At 36.0% G+C, this 22975-nt stretch overlaps 1 protein-coding gene across 3 annotated transcripts in view; it reads right to left on the minus strand.

The window, feature by feature from the left end:
• TTC29 (tetratricopeptide repeat domain 29) overlaps positions 1-22975 on the minus strand; it is a 255421-nt gene that overhangs the window by 84975 nt on the left and 147471 nt on the right. For all 3 annotated transcript variants that reach the window (XM_082389007.1, XM_082389008.1, XM_082389006.1), the window contains one exon: positions 10667-10895. In XM_082389007.1, coding sequence (XP_082245133.1) covers positions 10667-10895 — 229 coding nt within the window. The remainder of the gene's footprint in view (positions 1-10666; positions 10896-22975) is intronic.

The raw sequence follows: 22975 nt of genomic DNA on the forward strand, positions 1-22975 counted from the left end.
AGTACAATTAAGTTCTTGCAATAGGTAATCTTCCAACATTTAAAAAATCCTAGTTTTTCGAATAGGTTAAAGCACTTTCAGTCATTCATAATAAGGTGTTATCAGTTCAATTAGATTGATTTCTTCCACATCATGCTCATAACTTTGATCCTCTGAAGAACAGGTATCCTAATTAGAAAAGGAATTAAGTTGGGAGAAGGGGTAAGTAAATTTAGAATGTGGGGCATTTTTAAAATTCAGAAAGAATGTCAGATTTTGAGATACTGCCTAATGCTTGAAAAGTGAATTTAATAAAAAGTAGGTTTTTCAACAAACTGTCCACAGTTCAGTATTCGTTGAACACTATTATGTGCCAGGCATCGTGCTAGCTGCTGGGGCTTTGACAACAAACACAGTTGCCACTCTGTGCTGTGATAATGTGTCAGCACTACTTGGCATTTTATTGTCAGAGTGCTTTTAGCTGCAAGTAACAAAACCGAGCTGAAAGTGGCTTAAATAGGGAAATTTATGTCACACACAAAAAAACTGGTGGTGGCAATTACAGGGTTAGATAATGTAGCATGCAAGGATGTCATTAAGGATCTAGATTTTTTCTGTGCTTTCCCACCGCCATCCTCATCATTTTTATATCTTAGTTGCACATTGGCTGTGGCAGCTCCAGGCAGCACATATTCATATATCAACATTTAAAGTCAGGAAAAAGGGAATCTCCTTGTTTGTGCCTCTTTTTAAGAATGAAGAAAAACTTTCTAGGAATTCCTCAGGAGATCTTCTTGTATCATTAATTACAATTGTGTTCCGTATCCCCCCGAAAGCTATCACTTGGCAAGTATAATGAGGTCATGGTGACTGGCTTATATTAGTAAATACTCCACCATTGGGGATAGAGAAGGTCCATCCTCTGCAAGGACATGGCAACTTGAAGAGAGAGAACAATCAGGATTATGTTAGCAGGAAGGAAGTTGGGCAATGGCCACTGGGTAGGGAACCAACAGGGTCTTCCACACAGATACATTCTGTCACTGGACCCTCAAGGCAACCTTGTGGGGTGGGAACTGTCATCTTTCTTTATAGATGAGGTAAAGTTACCCAGGTCCACCAGCTATGAAGTGAAGGAGCTGGGATTCAAAGAGATTGCCTGACTTCAATCACCACACAATATCTGATGAATCTGGTCAAAGAAAACTGCTAATCACTGAAACATGCCTTTTCCAAATTCACAGCCTTGTCTCTTTTGAATTTACCTTAAATCTGTACTTCAGTTTGTCTGTCAAAAAAGCCTTAGAGAACTGTTACTGTAGAGTATGACTAAGGAACTTTGAAGTAACTGTATTTCAGTTTATGTAACGATTCTTCTCATAAATCTTCATTTTCCCCTCCCCCTTCACTATATGTTGATATACTTGTAGTATTATGGCAAAAAAAATGTAAAGAAGTTATTATATGGAGTTTACTGCAAATCATATTGAGAACATGATGCTTTAAAAACCCATACTAATTCTTCTGGTTTTCAAGATTTCCTTAAATTTAATTAGAACAAAGTGAATTTTAAAAGCATAAGAATTTTCTTAGAAACCTAGGAGTCATAGACTTAAAGAACTAAAAAGAAATTCAGAGATCATGTAGTTTAATTACCTTCTTACACTGATTTTACAAATGAGGAAACTTGTGCAACACTGAAAATCCTAGTTTGCAAAGATACTGGGAATAAAAGACATAGTATATGAAATAATTATCCATTTGATGTATCCTACATCACACACAAAACGGTCTGACAATAATAAAACCAATATAAATACCAATAGTATGAATACTGAAAACAGTTTACTTTTTTTTTGGAGGGGGTACATTTTTTAGGATTTAGCCAACTAGAGACACACAGTCAAATTTCTGTTTTAAAGCTACTTCGAATATTTCATTTCTCTGTGACTATATCACCAACTGGATACATATTTAGGATCATTAGTTTTATTTTATTTTGGATTTTTAGAGACTGCTTTTTCAAAGTTTACGGGCTCCTTGGAGAAGTGGCTGATGGCAGATCTGAAGTCAAAGATGTATATTATGAGTCTGAAACAATTTTCATAACACATAGCAAGGAAGCCATCGAAATCCACAAAGCCTACACCAGAGGCTGTTTGCGGGAGGCTGGGATGATTTGAGGCTGAAAGATACTCAGGATAGAAATGGATCACTCATCCTAAACCAGATTGTTTTTTTCAATCCAAGGAAAAACAAGATGGAACTCAAAATGTTGATAAATCCCCTTTAAAGAGACCCAACCACTAGGCAATGAGAATATAGCTTCAAAAACAGGGGGTTCCCAAAAAAGGGATTGATGGGATGAGCACTAAGAAATTCAGTCCAAATAGGGAGCTATTGTGGTTCCCAAGTTGGCAGCTGTCTGCCTGGTTGAAACTGAAAGTGTTTTTATAGAACCAGATTTCTCCATTTAATTTAATTGAATTCCACATTTCTTATAAACTCCACAATACTTTGTTATTACTTTTGCTTTCAACATTCAATTATTTTTTCAAGCAATTTTTAAAAGAAAAATATTTTATTTTTACTGACACATTTCTCATTTCCTTATTCATTCTTTATATAGATCCAGGTTTCTATCTAGATTCATGTTCTTTCTGCCTAGAGGAGTTTAACATTCCTTGTACTGGTGTATTAGTGATGAATTTTCTCAGCTTTTGTATGCCTGGAAAAATCTTCATTTTAACTACCTTTTCTTTTTTTTTTAAATTTTATTTATTTATTTTTTAACATCTTTATTGGAGTATAATTGCTTTACAATGTTGTGTTAGTTTCTGCTGTATAACAAAGTGAATCAGCTATATGTACACATATATCCCCATATCCCCTCCCTCTTGCATCTCCCTCCTACCCTCCCTATCCCACCCCTCTAGGTGGTCACAAAGCACTGAGCTGATCTCCCTGTGCTATGTGGCTGCTTCCCACTAGCTATCTATTTTACATTTGGTAGTGTATATATGTCAGTGCTACTCTCTCACTTTGTCCCAGCTTACCCTTCCCCCTCCCCATGTTCTCAAGTCCATTCTCTATGTCTGCGTATTTATTCCTGTCCTGCCCCTAGGTTCTTCAGAACCTTTTTTTTTTGTTAGATTCCATATATATGTGTTAGCATATGGTATTTGTTTTTCTCTTTCTGACTTACTTCACTCTGTATGACAGACTCTAGGTCCATCACCTCACTACAAATAACTCAGTTTTGTTTCTTTTTATGGTTGAGTAATATTCCATTTTATATATATGCCACATCTTCTTTATCCATTCATCTGTCAATGGACACTTAGGTTGCTTCCATGTCCTGGCTATTGTAAATAGTGCTGCAATGAATATGACTCTTTTCGAATTATGGTTTTCTCCGGGTATATGCCCAGTAGTGGGATTGCTGGGTTATATGGTATTAACTATGTTTTTGAAAGATACTTTCATTGGGTATAGAATTCTAGGTTTGATGGTTCTTTTTTTCTTCTAGTACTTTAAATAAGTTGCTTCATTCATTCTTGTTTGATTTACATGTTTCCAGGGAGACTTCAGCTCCTACTATGTTTGTGACACTGCACCACTACCATAGCTGCTTTTAAGATTTTTCACTTTATCACTCATTTTAAGCACTGTGATTATGGTGTATCTTGGTTTAATTTTCATGTTTCTTTTGCTTAGGGTTCATAGAGCTTCTTAGATTTGGGTTTATAGATTTCATCAAATTCAGAAAAAAAAATCAGCCACTCATTATTTTTTAAAATATTTTTTCAGTTCCCTCCTGTTTTCCTCTTCTTTGGGGTCTCCAAATTACTCACATTTAGGCTTCTTGAAGTTTACCCATGGTTCTCTAACATGCCAGTATTTTTTCTCTGTATTTCATTTTGGATAGTTTCTACTGCTATATTTCCAAATCTAATCTTGTCCTTTGCATTATCTAAATCTGCTGCTAATCCCATCCAAGTTTTTTTTTTTTTTTTTTTCATCTTGGACATTTTATTTCTTACTTCTAGAAATTCAACTTGGCTTTTTAAAATATCTTTCTTGGCTCTTTATGTTTAATCTTTCCATTACATCCTTCAACATATGAAATATAGTTTTAATAACATTTTTATGTCCTGTATGCTAATTCTATCATCTGTTGCATTTCTGCATCAATTTCTATTTATATATTTTCTCCTCATCATGAGTTATATCTTCCTGCTTCTTGGCGTATCTATGTAATTTTGATTGGATGCCAGATTCTATGGAGTTTACCTTTTTGGGTGCTATATATTTTTACTCCTATAAATATTCTTGAGTTTTGTTCTAGAATTCAGTTAAGTTACTTAGAAGCAGTTTGATGCTTTTGATACTTGTTTTTAAACTTTGGTAGGTGGTACCAAAGTAGCCTTTCATCTTGAGATAATTTTTCTCTACTATTAAGGCTTATGAGTCCTCCACATGATGCCCCATATTTTATGAGGCTTTTCCATTCTGGCTGGTGGGAGCATAAACAATTCCTGGCTCTGTGTGAGCTTAGGTGATTATTCTGCTTGAGCCTTTTGGGTGGTTCTTTCCTTAGCCTTCCATAGTTTCTTTACATGCACATACTGATCAGTATGCAGAAGACTCTGCATATCTCTGGAGCTCTCACTCAGTCAATCTCTCTCACTCTTTCCTTCTCTGCAGCTCTCTCCTTTCTAGTACCCTTTGCTGTGAATTCTAGCCATCTTGGTCTCTCTGGACTCCTAGTTCAGTCTCCTCAACCCAAGGATCTCCTGGGCTGCCTCTACCTTCGTTCCCTTCCTTGTGTTACAGCCTGGCAACTTCCTCTAGGCTTGCGGAAATCATACAGCTCAGCTCATTTTGTTTCCCTTTCTCAGGGATCACTGTCCTGCACTGTGTGTTGTCCAGTTTCTGCAAACTTTTGTCTTATATGTTTTGTTTGGGTTTTTTTAGGTGTTTAAGATAGGAAGGTAAATCTTTTCCTTGTTACTCCATCTTGGCCAAAAGTAAAGCCCCACTTGTTTCTTTTCACTGAATATTTTTAACCAGACTTTAATTTAAAATGTAATCTTTTAAAAAGTTAGATATGGCTTTTACTAGCTATAAGATAATATGTAAGGAACTGTAAGGCATGGAAAGAATCCTGGACTAGAGTTCTAGAAAACTAGATTATAGATCCATTTTGTCTTTCAGATTATTGCATGACTGCCTTCCCCTGGACCTGAGAACATTTGGAAATAAAACATGTGGACCAAGTAATTTTTTTGGTAACCACACAACTCAGTCTTTTCCTGATTCTATAAAACCAAAAAAAAAAAAAAAATTCAAGAAGATTTTAACTCATTTTCAGAAGATACAAAGGTATTAGAGGAGTGCACAAACTAAAGTGCATGAAGAAGAGATAATGATGATCAGAGAACCAGGCATGTATAGGAATTGGAGGTCCCAGGAATAGTGGGGAAAAAGTAGGGGCTGAGGAAATGCTGAGGGGAAGTATGACATAGGTTTGAAAACAGGCGGATGAATTGAAAGTCTGCGGATAAAATGGTTAACTAGGTTTAGCAACCTCAACAGTGTCAACTAACCAGGGAAAAGTTAAATTGCATGTGACATCAGATAGCTAGAAACTCCTTTATTATAAATTCTAGCAGAAGGATCAAGTAATACATCCGGCATTTTGGCATTTATACAGCTGTTTGATATAGTGATGATTATGATGGGGATGATAATAAAAATAATAATAATTACCTCTTGTGGAAACCCTCAGAAACCAGTGTTTACGGGGGAAAACAACAAATAAAATGCTCATGAAGCTCTAGATTGTATTCTTAAGGACTACAAAATATCTTACTTGTTTAGAAGATGCTCTTACTGAGGAATTGTGGTTGGTTCCAGAGGAATCTTATCAATGACCTATTTCAAACCTCAGATAACAGGCTAAAGAGACTTGAAGTGAAATCTATTGCCAAAAGTCATGAAGCTAATTAGTCTTCAATAGGGTATTATAACCCGGGTCATCAGACTCTTGAGTAACAGTCTCTCTCAATTACACCAAGCTGCCAGTAGGGTGAGCTTTGATTCATCCACAATTTTCACGAGAATCTTCTTTTTATATGTCATGTTTTTTAACACATTATTAGAGACGGGTTTGCTCTATGACGATAGGATGATATAAAACCTGCTTGCTGACTTTTTGGCTAGTTCCATAACATTTCCCTCATTGTTATTGTTATTTAACAAACAGAAGTAGAGATCAAAGTATAATAGAATGTGAGACTCACTTGTGAATGTGGTTTTTTCACATCCTTTAAAATGTTTAAATTCATGAATGAAAAATACAAGAAAAGGATAGGGTAGGAAAACGTGGCTTGACATTAAACCAAGGAACACACATCAAGCCAACACAAACCAAGGTTGAGAGACAAATTCATGCTCTTTCTTGTTTTCCTTTAAGTATATTAAATGATTCATAAAACTAGGATGATAGTTTTGGCACTCAAGGAAACCTTTACATGCTTTTTGGTAGAAAACAGTAAGTGTCTTTACTGACTAGCCAGTGTGTTCATCTTAATACTTCTGGTAAGGAAAATAAACTATATTCTGGAGAAATCAGCAGAAATTCATAGACACTTAAGCCTTCCAGAGCCAATTTCTGTTGCTTCGGGCTTGAATAATTTTATTGAACTGTAATAAAATTTGAATTCCTTCTAAATTCCTAAATTTGGGAGGAGAATCTATTCTTATTTTACTATTGGAAGGGAAAGGAGGAGTATGAAATCATTCCAGCCATATCTAAACGTATCAGAAGAGTATGAAGGTTCCTATATTTGCTGTGTTCCCTCTGAAAGATACAAAGATGAGAGGTGATTGCTGGTGAATCACTGTTCTATTTTATCTAGAGACCTGAGTGCTCTCATTGCTCTATTCCCTTAGGGGGTCATGTTCCTCTGCTTAAAAGAATATTGCCTGCTCTGTGAGCTAATGATTTGTTTGGAGGATGGAAGTCTCACAGGTGAAGATAACTGCACAGCTTTTATAATGTATCTTTCAAATCTTTGATCTGCTTTTTTCTGAATACCTGGGACCCCTCAATAGCAAGATTAAAGATGCCTCTTCAGAGAAGAAAGGTAAAATTTGAAAACCTAAAAGCTCCTCAGATTTCCAAATAATATTTCTGTATTTCTTCATTTTGTCAACATCGTACTTGCTGTTGTCCTGCATTCATGTGATAATTGGATGGTAATCAAAATACAGTGTTAGATCACTAGTTTGTGGGTTTTTTCCCCATATTTTTCAAGGAGGCAGGGAACTACAAATCTTGTTTCAAAAAGGGGTTAGTGCAAACTAGCCTATGGCGAGGACATACATACTCATTTGATTCTATTTAATCTGACAAATATTTACTTAGTACCTAGTAGGTGTCAGACATTGTGCCTTCTTTTGTAGGGAATACCAAGAATCAGGACCTGTTTTCAAGAGATTCATACTCTAATTGGGCAGACAAGGCAATTACAGAAATGGCCATGATAGGATGCAGAATATGACAAATGAAAAATGCTTGCAGAGAAATGAATGACATTCAATATGGGAAGAGAGAGAAGAAATAATATTCAAGTGAGAGGGGGTGAGGGAAGATTTCAGCATTTGAGAAGGACCTTGCAAGGTGGGAGAGATTTCCCTGGAGGGAACTGGAGCTGGAAGTAAGGTGATAATAGTGTATGTTGCGTGCGTGTGTGTGTGTGTCTGTGATTGTGTGTGTGTGTGTGTGTGTTGTTGGGGGAGGGAGGTGGTCAAAAAGGGTTGAGAATCTTATGTTTAACTTGTGGACAGTAGCGAGTCCATGAAGATTTTTAAGCAGAGCAAAGATAGAATAATACGAGTTGTGGTTTAAGAAATATTTTTGAAGCATTTTAAAATTTTAGTGTAAAATTTAGCTTTTTAGTGTATTTTGAGGTAAAACTATGTCTGTGTAAACAACAGGTGTTTGATAATGTCCTACAGGTCTTATTTCCAAACAGAATACCTATCATTTAAAATGTTGACTGTACCAGTAGTATGAGAACTAACTTCTCATTTATATTTGAATCTTAAAGATTATTATTTTCACTCTTATAATGATGTAGCTCATCCACGCATAGATTTCTATTCTTGGTCAAATGAATCAGTAAGGGGGTGTACTTTTATAGCATTCTGGCAAATTTAATCTTCTCCACCACATGAACAGCTGAATTTTTACTGTCTGAGTAATATTTTTCTTAATTTATATTTTATTGAGGTAGCATTGGTTTATACATTGTATAAGTTGCATGTGTACAACACTATATTTCTACTTCTGTATACTTCACAGCGTGCTCACCACCAAAAATTTAGTTTTCATCTGTCACCATACAGTTGCTCCCCTTCACCCATTTTGCCCTCCCCATTTTCCCCTGTGGTAACCACTACTCTGTTCTCTGTATCTATGTGTCTGTTTTTGTTCATTGGTTTGTTCATATATTTTGTCTTTTTGTTTGTTTTTTATATGTCTGAATAATATTTTGAAGTGCATTTTTTGTTTCCTCCTAAGCACTTTAGAGCACAACATGCCCTTACAAAAAATGGGGAGATAAAACGTAACAAGAATAGAAAAATAAATAACTTCGTAGAGTAAAGCAAAGCAAAATAGATTTTTTAAAAGCCAAAAACAGGATTGCAATAAATGGCTCTTATCAGAAGCTAGTTTTGAGGGGTATTTTGTTTTTCATGATTATCATTATGATGATTAGGGTTAATCCCAGATAAATCTGAAAATGTGAGTAGCTCAATGTATTCTCCACCAAACCATTTATCAAAACAAGTAATCTAATAGATGGATCATACTTCCTCTGCTTTAGCTCCTGGGCAGAAAAAGTGAGAGCCTAAAGGGAAGATAACGCAAAACTACAGAACGAATGCCCAAATATATGACAAGACAACATCTTGAATAAGCAAAGTATTATCTGAAAGTAGTTAGTTAATAGTCAACTATAAATATTTCTTGAGCACTGAGCACATTGAAATTCAACAAGCCCTCTATATCTGAAGACTTCATCTTGCTTTCTCTTATTATGGATCTATTAGGAACGAGACCTTTCCTTATTTTCTAACTAGAGGACAGACAGTGGTGAAGTGGTATTCTACTGATGTAAAAGAACCAATAAAATTTCTTTGTGCCAAATTTACTATTATTTACTATTTATTCTATGGAGGAAATAAACACCAAAACAAATTATTGTTTCATCTAAATGGCCTAAGGGGGAAAAAAAAAAAAGAGTTCCAAATAGGAGATGCCCAGAAATTCCACTCCTGAGTATATAGACAAAAAAAAAACCTCCACTAATTCAAAAACATGCTTGCACCCCAATGTTCATATTAGTATTATTTACAATTGCCAAGGTATGGAAACAACCTAAGTGTCCATCAACAGATTAATGGATAGAGAAGATGTGCCATTCACACACACACACACACACACACACACACACACACACACACACAATGGAATACTACTCAGCCATAAAAAAGAATGAAATTCTTAACTGGGGACTAGAGCCCAGTCAAGTTGATACATAAAACTGACCCTTACATTCCCCCTCTAGTTATTTGTTTGTTTGTTTTTAATTTAATTTAATTTATTTATTTTTTCTCACTACATTAAAATTTAATATATTGCCCTGTCATGATAATGCAGTCCTAAATTTCCCTTACAACTTTATTTACCACTACCTACCCTGCATAAATCCCATGTTTTAGTCAAATTATTCTAGAGTAGTGGTTCTCAAACTTTGCTGTGCATCAAAATCACCCAGCAAGCTTGTTAGATTTCTGAGTTCTTCCCTCATTAGGTCTGGAGTGAGGCCTGAGCATTTGCATTTTTTTTTGTTGTTGTTATTTCTGAGATATACATTTTAAAGTAATAACTAGAATTATGACTTATAACATTATACCAGAACATATAAGATTTTTAGAAATTTCATGTAATGTCTGAAACATTTATATTAACACATTACCATACAAATAACCCAATGAAAGTTTAGTATTAGTTGTTTTGTTTGTTTGTTTTTTTATACTGCAGGTTCTTACTAGTCGTCAATTTTATACACATCAGTATATACATGTCAATCCCTAGTTATTTGTTTTTAATTGACTATTTTGACTAATTATCACAAGAAAAGTATGTAAGGAAAAAAAGTAGAATTAAGAGAAATTACTATCAAATATTTTCTCAATTAGCATTCACACCTGAATTGAGAAAAAATAGGAAAACTTACTATCATCAGAAAAGTAAGAGTATAATACTAACTAGCATCTATGAGCATTTGCTCTTGTCCATAAGGTACAACACTGAACATTTTTTAAAACATAAACCTATTTCATATTCCTTACAACTGATCAGTACCTACTGTTGAATATTTAAGATAACTGAAAAAATGGTGATTTATCAAGTTGAATAAATCTATCAATATTGTATGTTCCCTTACACATTGAAGGTATGATACAGCACAAAAATGCATCCAACATTCACATAGTAATGAAAAAATAAAAATAAAATTGCCAATGGTCGAATAAACCTTTGCAATGAAAATGACTTAGCCATTAAGAATGGTACAAAGATCTAAATTGTTTTCAGAAACCAAGGCCTTACCAATAGTCGGATCAGGTGCAATGTCACTTCTACTCTCCTTCCATGACAGCAGGTAGTCAAGGCTGGTGAGATCTGCAGATTCTATATAACTATTAATGGTCAGCATCATCTGATGAGCTTTTGCTATTCCATAATGAACTTTTGTCTCATCCATCAGAGGTATGTTCGTTATCTCTGCTGTCGTGTCATAAGCTTGCTGAAAGTATTCAGAAGCTTTGTTGTAGTATCCCTAAAAATGTAAGAGAAATAATTTTTTTCTTAATTTTAATTTATCATTCCACATGTCTGCCCACCTTGGCATGTGCCACAGTGATCCTTCCACAGTTTTAGCAGTTCATCTTCAAGAAGAAAGAGATGGCAAGCGGGGCCTCTATTAGAATAAGTAAGTTTCCTTTTAAAAGCTGTGATTAATATCCATGCGATATCTTGAAGTTCATTCACCAAGAAAGGTGTATCTGCCAGGTTGAACTGTATGAAACTTAATCTTTTTTGGATTAAAAATGGTCAAATATTAGCATTTTGCTTCCTAATATAAGGAAGAAAAAAGAAGTTTGGGAAAGAGTGAACTGATTCACATTGATTTGGATGGAATTTTCTTACTTGTTGCATTGGATTTACCAAATGAAATCTTTTTAACCAGGTTTTGTTTTCAGTCACAGCAAGAGATCATTCTAGCCAACCCATTTAATCAGTGGTGAGTGAAAATGGATGTATATTCCTGCTCTTCCATTATTACTCGTGTTTTCCCATGTGCACATATTCTTGACTAAGAATGTGGAAGAAGACAAGATTTTGAAATAACATGGTCTTGACAACAGCACTAGCATAACTCAAAAGATCATTTAAATGTTTATATCTTCTCCAAGTCCCTTGCAACATTTTAAGTTGCAAAAATTCAAGGTTTCCTCCCCTTCCCTTCCTACTTTCTTTCCTTCCTTCCTTCCTTCCTCCCCTCTCTCTCTCTCCCTCTCTCTTCCTTTCTCTCTCTCTTTCTCCCTTTCTTTCTTTCCTTCTTTCTTTCTCATTCTCATCTCTCCTTCTAAAAGCTACTGTCTACAAATAAATAACATTTACCTAATTCTTATGAAGTGTCAGGGACAGTGGTAAATACTTCATATGTATTATGTCATTAGCTTTCATAGGTCACCCTATGAGGAAATATTATTCTTATTTTACAAATAATGAAATTGAGCCTCAGAGAAAAGACTATCTTCTGCCACCTCCCCAAGTCTTCTAAAAATCCTCCTTAAAAACTCTTCCTCAAAAGGGGATATTATTTTTACAATTAAGCTATACTTGTAAAGACTCTAGGGAAGAAAAATTTCCTTTCTTCACTGATTTATAACCCTGGGGAGTCCATCCTCTTCCCTTTCCTCCCCTCTCCTTTCTTTCTCTCTCTCATATGCACAAAAACATGTATGCACACTCTTGAAGAGAAATGTTTTACTATGAGCTTTCAAGTCATTTTTCTCACAATGTTTTATGAAGGAACTGGAAATGAAAGAAACACCATAGAAACAGCTTTATACCATATTCCATTACAGGTAAAATGCATACTCAACAACCACACATCTCTGTACAGTCATAGAGTCCAAAGAGCAGAAAAACTGATTGAATAAAGAGGCTGCTGGCAAGGTGAGGAGGGGGAGGAGTAGGGCTTATGTGACAGTTATGTTACATACATGAGCAGCACATGTAACACTGCTATATACCCACAGGGACAATTTAAGTGAACCATTCAAATGGCTCACTCCAATTAAATTTTCTAATTTAAACAGACTTCCTCTATATTACATCAATAACAATTTTTGTTTGTTGAGGTGAACAATTCTTTCTCATATTTCAAAGCATAAAACAGGATTTATATGAGACTAAGATCACTTAATTAAGAAAATAAAGAAGTATATCAAAGATATTTGTATGTCAATGAAATAAATTATATGATTGAGAAATAATATCAATATTGAAGACAATAAAACTAATTAAAATTATAGATTGCCCTGTTAGATATCAAAGATATGGGACAAAATAGATGAAAATATATTACTAGACCAAACGTTTCTATTTTTAAAAACAGAGAAGTATAAATATCTAATTATTGTTCTAGCTATAATCCTGAGCTTTAGGCTGTTCATTGCTTTAGGTGAGGTTTCAATTAGGAGAATTAGGGACCATAAATAAATGGACATATATTTGAATTTCCAGAATTTTTTTGATATATTATTATTTTGGAACAAACTCATTCATCCAATGAATAACTACTATTTACCAGGCCCATGCCAGGCAGTAGAGATTTAGCAGTGAACAAAGTTTAAGGTCAAGTAGGTGAGCTTGCTGCTGGTGGAAGTAGTCATCTGCCTATAACTTTTATTAGATCTTTTTTAACAAATGCTTTTTCCCCCTGAATACTTCTATTATTATAATAGGTAATTAGGCATTGTAATTAGGTAATTATTCTTCCCTCAAATTGTGTCTAGTGTTCAATCTTGAGACACACACATACCTGTCATAAAACTGGTATCAAGCTAGATTTTTCTAGTTTAAGGCACCCTTAAGAAATATAACATTAGTTCTTCTCAGATGCAAGAATTTTTATACATACCTTTTTAGAACGAGGTTTCATTAATGTGCATTGTATTTCCAGATTTTTCATTCTTAAAGAGTTTACTATCGAAATTTAATCTCTTCTCTAAAGGTTCTGTCCAACTTTCCACAGTTCCTGTTATCAGTGAATCCCTATGCTGTTATAAAATTCAGAAGATTCTAGTAATTAATCCTGGCAATCTTAAATATGAGTTTGGGAATACAGAAGTGAATTTATAGAAGTGAATTTATGCACTTCATAAGTGCATCTTATTGGAAGAGAAAACTTCATTTAATGTTATAAATATCACTAATAAGCATTAGGTGGACAATTTCAGGACAAGATCTTGACATCATAGACGTTGAAACACAACTTGAATTATTACACTATAACATAGAATTTTCATGCATTATTGTGATTATTATCAGATCCTTCTTAGTGTCTGAATTGTCACTCTGTCCAATGAGCAAGCTCAAAATAAATGGGCATTTTCTCAGGACTAAGGAAGAATCTTTTCTTACACAATTTCCTTACTGTGTTAGTGTTGGAGCTACCTTTGTTTTAACTATGTGATTATGCTCTGCTCTTATTAGAGAATAAAAGATGTCATGAAGGGTCTATACCTAGTTATTTTCCCTAAAATATTCTCACTTGACCCCTTTACATTGATGATATATTTTCAATTAAAAACCAATCACATCAGGTGGGTGGGATGGGTGGCCCATCTTCCATGATTATATAGTAAAAGGTAAACTAATTAGGATGTTTTTAAGATGTGTTAACTTAAATTATAATAACACTATAATAATTAGAGAAAACTGTATTTTTCCACATACAGTTTTATATTATAATTGTGGTCTTATAACAATATTATTTCTTGGAAATTACTGTTAAGAATACAATTAGAATACATTGCATGAATAATATGAAGCCAGAAAAGGTATGATAAGGGCAGTTGGTAGAGGTTCTTAGAAGGTAGACTGACAAATATCAGTAATATTAGAGTTGCTTTTAAAGATTCAGTGCAAGTTTTCAAAATGCCAAAATATTGGACAAAAATGAAACAGAAGTTTGGAATTTCAAAAGTGAGAGGCTACTACTCTCAACTGGTATAAAATTGGTTACAAATTTATGGATTGATCCAATGAACTCGCATATTTTTGTTCACCAACTCTGTGCCAGGTTCTCTTCTAGAAATGGTAATGAAATTTTAAAAAAGGCAGATCTGGTCTCTTTTCTCATTAAGCTTCCATTCTAGACACATTCAACAACAAGAAGAAAAATATCACAAACAAGAAAACTATGAGACAAGTGCTGCATGGGAAATTAAAGTAGTATTAAAGAGTGAGTTTGTGGCTACTTTTGATTGGGTTGACTCAGGGAAGACCTTTCTGAAGTTGTGGCATTTAGCTGAGCTCTGAATGACAAGAAGCCAGCAATGTGAAGTTCAGATTGGGGAGTGGTCCACGCAAAGCATTCCAGCTAAAGCAAATGTACTCAGGCAGAAATCAGCTCAGCATGTTTGAAGAACTCCACAAAAGTCCCTTTGGCTCTGGTGGAGAGCATAAGGAGAGTAGAAGGCAATAAAGTCAGAGACTGGGAGTGAGGGAGGTAATGTATCTCATATAGATTGTTTCAAGTCAGGGTGAGGATTTATATTTATGTCCTCAGAAGACTGGGAAGCAAAGGAAGTATTTTAAGCCGAGAAATAACATGATTTTATTTACATTTTGAAAGGATTACTTGGGCTTCTGTGTGGAGACTGGATTGGATGGAGGAGAAATGGGGAAATGGGTTCAGAGCTTACTGCAATAGTACGAGTGAGAAAACATTGTGTCATAACCAGATGTGGTGATAGTAGCAGAGATAGAGAGAAGAAGTGTTTTGGTGGCATGAAGGTCAGGTTTTGCTTCTGGATTGGATATGGAGCAGGAGGGGAAAGATGAATCAAGAATATCCAGATTATTGGCTTGAGCAATCGAGTTGATGGATAATGGTACCATTTATTAAGATGTGGATGCCTGGGGAGAAGTAGGTCAAGGAGGGAGGAATCACATTAAACTTGAGACGTCTATTAGAAGACATCCAGGGAGAGATGCTAGGGAGGCAGCTGGCTTTACAAGTCTGGAGTCCCAAGGAGAGGTCAGGGTTGGAGATATAAATTTAAGAGTCATCAGTGTATGGATGGTATTTAAACCATGGGCCTGTATGAGGTCAGATAAGGAGAGCTCACAGATTGAGAAAAGAAGGTTGCCTATGAAATGCCTGAATAGTATTCTATCCTGGTTGAACATTAAATAGGAAGAGAAACAGAATTTAGGGGAAAGCTGATGAGTTGAGTTCAGTTTTTAATAGGTTACATTTGAAGAGATCTAAGTGAAGATGTCAAATAGGCAGTGAGAATGAGTCTGCAATGGAGGAGAGAGATCTGAGTTTGAGATATTAAGAAGGTAAGTGCTATTGTGTACCCAGTATATGCTAGGAACTCTATTAGGTACCACGTACATGTTTTAAAATTTCTAATCCTCATATAACCAGTCTTCAAGGTATCTTGTTATTGACATTTGAAAGATGAGGAAACTGAGGATCAAAGAATTAACTTGCCCAAGGTCGCATTTAATAAATAGTTGAGTGCAGATTCAAAGTCAGGTGGGAAAAACTTGGTGTAGTTCCTCTGTCTTGCTACAGTTTCCTTCAAGGGAAAGCTTAATAGATAGTGTGTGGTGCAAATAGTTTGTGAAACTGTTTGGGTGTAAAATTGGAACAAAGGAATTTGATACAATTAGGAAACATTCATAAGCAACTGAATAGCAGACATGAAATAACTCTTTGTCAATGCTTTCCTAGGATATGGCTTTGTAGAACTAGGAGGAAATTCAGGATGTCATCAAGGCTATCACTTTGTCTCAAAATTACAAGGAGAAAAGAATAACTATCACTTAGTTCTAATCCACTTAGCTATACATTTTCAAATTATACTCATAGTAATGATATAACAACTCGGAGTCAGCCTGAGAAGTCATCAGTAGATTTTCTGACTTGAGAAAATACCCGCAAAGAATCACAATAATGCACAAAAACTGAATGTAACATTAACAAGTTTAGTATCAAATAAAGCTTTCTCTTGAAGTCTATGATGTCATAAAATTATTATAGTATTATGTTCTTAATACTATACTATTTATCAGTGACTATTTATTACATTAAGATGTAAGCAACCATGAAGGTATATGAATCAACTTGTACATTTGAAGGCATGCATATTGAAGAGAGCATGAATACTTGGAATCCTACAAATTTTATACTAGAATAAGGATAAGCTGGTAAAAAAAATTAACTTTTGGTAGTTGACACAGCCTTTGGATATTACTCATGTCTCTAGCTTTAGATATTAAACTCTTCTTCAAGAATTACTAATCAGAGAATACAATACATATTGTTAAGATACAAACTCTTGGTAAAAAAAAAATTAAGAAAATGCAAGTATAAAAATATTACCCCTCAGAAATGTTTATTGTTTTTACCTTCCTTATGCTTTCTGTAATTGGGAAAATACAGGCTAATACTTGATGTCCACATTATACTAAAAAACTGAGTTCTGGATATTGTTTGGTGGTAGGGTAAAACAATTTGTGCTTTTTGCACTTCTCTTTTGAAGAACAATCCTTTTAAAAGGTAGGACTATATTTACTAGAAGTGTCAATTCTGCCACTATAGGATAAGCTTGTCCATTAGACTGTAAGCCTTACAAGGGCATAAGCCTTCTCTCTCTCTCTTTTTTTTTTTTTTTGCCACTGTATCCTGAAAAGCAAACAAAAGGAAATACAAATACAACAAGACAGGAGTCACCAGAGGCAGAGGGTAGATCACAGAAATGGGGGTGGCAGAAGGAGCACCCAGCAGAGAGAAAAACCTGGGGGTGAAAGACTGGAGGGGCACAAAGAAAGAGGGACAACAAATCAGGGGAGACCAGAGGGAGAGGAGAGGACAACGGAGAGGGAGAGAGTGGTTCTAGAAAGACAGGGGCAGGAGAGAAGAGAGCAAGGGGGGCGAGGGAAGAGGAGAGAAGAAAGAGGGTGACAGTCAAGACAAAAGGGGGTTACTGATTGTGAGTGAGAGGGGAGTGGAGGGAGGAGACCAATGAGCCAGGGTGAGCAAGAGAGAGGGGTGTAAAAAGAGATGAGATGCCCTGTTTGAAAGCATGCTTCCCATAGCAGGAACTGAAGATAGTAATTTTATTCATTCAAATTAATTTCAAGCTCTTATTTCCTTAAAAAAAAAAAAAGCCTAAATAGGGACAATCATCGACAGGACAACATTGGAACTCACCAAAAAAAGATACCCCACATCCAAAGACAAAGGAGAAGCAACAATGAGATGGTAGGAGGGGCACAATCACAGTAAAATCAAATCCCATAACTGCTGGGTGGGTGACTCACAGACTGGAGAACACTTATACCACAGAAGTCCACCCACTGGAGTGAAGGTTCTGAGCCCCACGTCAGGCTTCCCAACCTGGGGGTCTGGCAATGGGAGGAGAAATTCCTAGAGAATCAGATTTTGAAGTCTAGTGGGATTTGATTGCAGGACTTCAACAGGACTGGGGGAAACAGAAACTCCACTCTTGGAGGGCACACACAAAATAGTGTGTGCATCGGGACCCAGGGGAAGGAGCAGTGACCCCAGGGGAGACTGAACCAGACCTACCTGCTAGTGTTGGAGGGTCTCCTGCAGAGGCGGGGCATGGCTGTGGCTCACTGTGGGGACAAGGACACTGGCAGCAGAAGTTCTGGGAAGTACTCCTTGGCATGAGACCTCCCAGAGTCTGTCATTAGCCCCACCAAAGAGCCCAGGTAGGCTCCAGTGTTGGGTTGCCTCAGGCCAAACAACCAACAGGGAGGGAACCCAGTCCCACCCATCAACAGTCAAGTGGATTAAAGTTTTACTGAGCTCTGCCCACCAGAGCAACAGTCAGCTCTACTCACCACGAGTCATTCCCATCAGGAAACTTACACAAGCCTGTTAGATAGCTTCATCCACCAGAGGGCAGACAGCAGAAGCAAGAAGAACTACAATCCTGCAGCCTGTGGAACAAAAACCACATTCACAGAAAGATAGACAAGATGAAAAGGCAGAGGGCTATGTACCAGATGAAGGAACAAGATAAAACCCCAGAAAAACAACTAAATGAAATGGAGATAGGCAACCTTCCAGAAAAAGAATTCAGAATAATGATAGTGAAGATGATCCAGGACCTCGGAAAAATAATGGAGACAAAGATCAAGAAGATGCAAGAAATGTTTAACAAAGACCTAGAAGAATTAAAGAACAAACGAACAGAGATGAACAATAAAATAACTGAAATGAAAATTACACTAGAAAGAATCAATAGCAGAATAACTGAGGCAGAAGAACGGATAAGTGACCTGGAATACAGAATGGTGGAATTCACTGTTGCAGAACAGAATAAAGAAAAAAGAATGAAAAGAAATGAGAAAGCCTAAGAGACCTCTGGGACAACATTAAGCACAACAACATTCGCATTATAGGGGTCCCAGAAGGAGAAGAGAGAGAGAAAGGACCAGAGAATATATCTGAAGGGATTATAGTTGAACACTTCCCTAACATGGGTAAGGAAATAGCCACCCAAGTCCAGGAAGCGCAGAGAGTCCCATACAGTATAAGCCCAAGGAGAAACATGCCGAGACACATAGTAATCAAATTGGCAAAAATTAAAGAAAAATTATTGAAAGCAGCAAGTGAAAAATGACAAATAACATACGAGGGAACTCCCATAAGGTTAACAGCTGATTTCTCAGCAGAAACTCTACAAGCCAGAAGGGAGTGGCATGATATACTTAAAGTGATGAAAGGGAAGAACCTACAACCAAGATTACTCTACCTGGCAAGGATCTCATTCAGATTCGATGGAGAAATCAAAAGCTTTACAGACAAGCAAAAGCTAAGAGAATTCAGCACCACCAGACCAGCTTTACAACAAATGCTAAAGGAACTTCTCTAAGTGGGAAGCACAAGAAGAGGAAAGGACCTACGAAAACAAACCCAAAACAATTAAGAAAATGGTATTAGGAACATACATATCAGTAATTACCTTAAACGTGAATGGAATAAATGCTCCAACCAAAAGACACAGGCTTGCTGAATGGATACAAAAACAAGACCCATATATATGCTGTCTACAAGAGACCCACTTCAGACCTAGGGACACATACAGAGTGAAAGTGAGGGGACGGAAAAAGATATTCCATGCAAATGGAAATCAAAAGAAAGCTGGAGTAGCAATACTCATATCAGACAAAATAGACTTTAAAATAAAGAATGTTACAAGAGACAAGGAAGGACACTACATAATGATCAAGGGATCAATCCAAGAAGAAGATATAACAATTATAAATATATTTGCACCCAACATAGGAGCACCTTACATAGGCAACTGCTAACAGCTATAAAAGAGGAAATCGACAGTAACACAATAATAGTGGGGGACTTTAACACCTCACTTAAACCAATGGACAGATCATCCAAGATGAAAATAAATAAGGAAACAGAAGCTTTAAATGACACAATAGACCAGAAAGATTTAATTGATATTTATAAGCCATTCCATCCAAAAACGGCGGATTACACTTTCTTTTCAAGTGCGCATGGAACATTCTCCAGGATAGATCACATCTTGGGTCACAAATCAAGCCTCAGTAAATTTAAGAAAATTGAAATCATATCAAGCATCTTTTCTGACCACAACGCTATGAGATTAGAAATGAATTACAGGGAAAAAAACGTAAAAAACACAAACACATGGAGGCTAAACAATACGTTACTAAATAACCAAGAGATCACTGAAGAAATCAAAGAGGAAATAAAAAAATAGCTAGAGACAAATGACAACGAAAACACGATGATCCAAAACCTATGGGATGCAGCAAAAGTAGTTCTAAGAGGGAAGTTTATAGCTGTACAAGCCTACCTAAAGAAACAAGAAAAATCTCAAGTAAACAATCTAACCTTACACCTGAAGGAACTAGAGAAAGAAGAACAAACAAAACCCAAAGTTAGCAGAAGGAAAGAAATCATAAAGATCAGAGCGGAAATAAATGAAATAGAAACAAAGAAAACAATAGCAAAGATCAATGAAACTAAAAGCTGGTTCTTTAAGAAGATAAGCAAAATTGATAAACCATTAGCCAGACTCATCAAGAAAAAGAAGGAGAGGACTCAAATCAATAAAATTAGAAATGAAAAAGGAGAAGTTACAACAGACATCGCAGAGATTACTACAAGCAACTCTATGCCAACAAAACGGACAACTTGGAAGAAATAGACAAATTCTTAGAAAGGTATAACCTTCCAAGGTTGAACCAGGAAGAAATAGAAAATACGAACTGACCAATCACAAGTAATGAAATTGAAACTGTAATTAAAAATCTTCCAACAAATAAAAGTCCAGGACCAGATGGCTTCACAGGTGAATTCTATCAAACATTTAGAGCAGAGCTAACACCCATCCTTCTCAAACTTTTCCAAAAAATTGCAGAGGAAGGAACACTCCCAAACTCATTCTATGAGGCCACCATCACCCTGATACCAAAACCAGACAAAGATACTAAAAAAAAAGAAAATTACAGACCAATATCACTGATTAATATAGATGCAAAAATCCTCAACAAAATATCAGCAAAAAGAATCCAACAACACATTAAAACGATCATACACCATGATCAAGTGAGATTTATCCCAGAGATGCAAGGATTCTTCAATATATGCAAATCGGGCTTCCCTGGTGGCGCAGTGGTTGAGAGTCTGCCTGCCGATGCAGGGGACACGGGTTCGAGCCCTGGTCTGGGAAGATCCCACATGCCACGGAACAACTGGGCCCATGAGCCACAACTACTGAGCCTGTGTGTCTGGAGCTTGTGCTCCACAGGGAGAGGCCGCGACAGTGAGAGGCCCACACACCGCGAAGAAGAGTGGCCCCCGCTCACCACAACTGGAGAAAGCCCTTGCACAGAAATGAAGACTCAACACAGACAAAAATAAATAACTAAATAAATTTATTAAAAAAAAATATAAGCATATCAATCAATGTGATACACCACATTAACAAATTGAAGAATAAAAACCATATGATCATCTCAATAGATGCAGAAAAAGGTTTTGACAAAATTCAACACCCATTTATGATAAAAACTCTCCAGAAAGTGGGCATAGAGGGAACCTACCTCAACATAATAAAGGTCATATATGACAAACCCACAGCAAACATCATTCTCAATGGTGAAAAACTGAAAGCATTTCCTCTAAGATCAGGAACAAGACAAGGATGTCCACTCTCACCACTATTATTCAACATAGTTTTGGAAGTTCTAGCTATGGCAATCAAAGAAAAAGAAATAAAAGGAATATAAACTGGAAAAGAACAAGTAAAACTGTCACTGTTTGCAGATGACGTGATAATATACATAGAGAATCCTAAAGATGCCACCAGAAAACTACTAGAGTTAATCAATGAATTTGGTAAAGTTGCAAGATACAAAATTAATGCACAGAAATATCTTGCATTCATATACACTAATGATGAAAAATCTGAAAGAGAAATTATGGAAACATTTCCATTTACCATTGCAACAAAAAGAATAAAATACCTAGGAATAAACCTACCTAGGGAGACAAAAGACCTGTATGCAGAAAACTGTAAGACACTGATGAAAGAAATTAAAGATGATACCAACAGATGGAGAGATATACCATGTTCTTGGATTGGAAGAATCAATATTGTGAAAATGACTATACTACCCAAAGCAATCTACAGATTCAATGCAATTCCTATCAAATTACCAATGGCATTTTTTATGGAACTAGAACAAAAAAATCTTAAAATATGTATGGAGACACAAAAGACCCCGAATAGCCAAAGCAGTCTTGAGGGAAAAAAACGGAGCTGGAGGAATCAGCCTCCCTGACTTCAGACTATACTACAAAGCACAGTAATCAAGACAATATAGTACTGGCACAAAAACAGAAACATAGATCAATGGAACAAGATAGAAAGCCCAGAGATAAACCCATGCACCTATGTTCAACTAATCTATGACAAAGGAGGCAAGGATATACAATGGAGAAAAGAGAGTCTCTTCAATAAGCAGTGCTGGGAAAACTGGACAGCTACATGTAAAAGAATGAAATTATAACACTCCCTAACACCATACACGAAAATAAACTCAAAATGGATTCGAGACCTAAATGTAAGACCGGACACTATAAAACTCTTAGAGGAAAACATAGGAAGAACACTCTTTGACGTAAATCACAGCAAGATCTTTTTTGATCCACCTCCTACAGTAATGGAAATAAAAACAAAAATAAACAAATGGGGCCTAATGAAACTTAAAAGCTTTTGCACAGCAAAGGAAACCATAAACAAGACGAAAAGACAATCCTCAGAATGGGAGAAAATATTTGCACACGCATCAACAGAAAAAGGATTAATCTCCAAAATATATAAACAGCTCATGCAGCTCAATATCAAAAAAACAAACAACCCAATCCAAAAATGGGCAGAAGACCTAAATAGACATTTCTCCAAAGAAGACATACAGATGGCCAAGAAGCACATGAAAAGCTGCTCAACATCACTAATTATTAGAGAAATGCAAATCAAAACTACAATGAGGTATCACCTCACACCAGTTAGAATGGGCATCATC

Source organism: Balaenoptera borealis, assembly GCF_965194805.1.
Source record: "Balaenoptera borealis genome assembly, chromosome: 4".
Classification (NCBI taxonomy): Eukaryota; Metazoa; Chordata; class Mammalia; order Artiodactyla; family Balaenopteridae; genus Balaenoptera; species Balaenoptera borealis.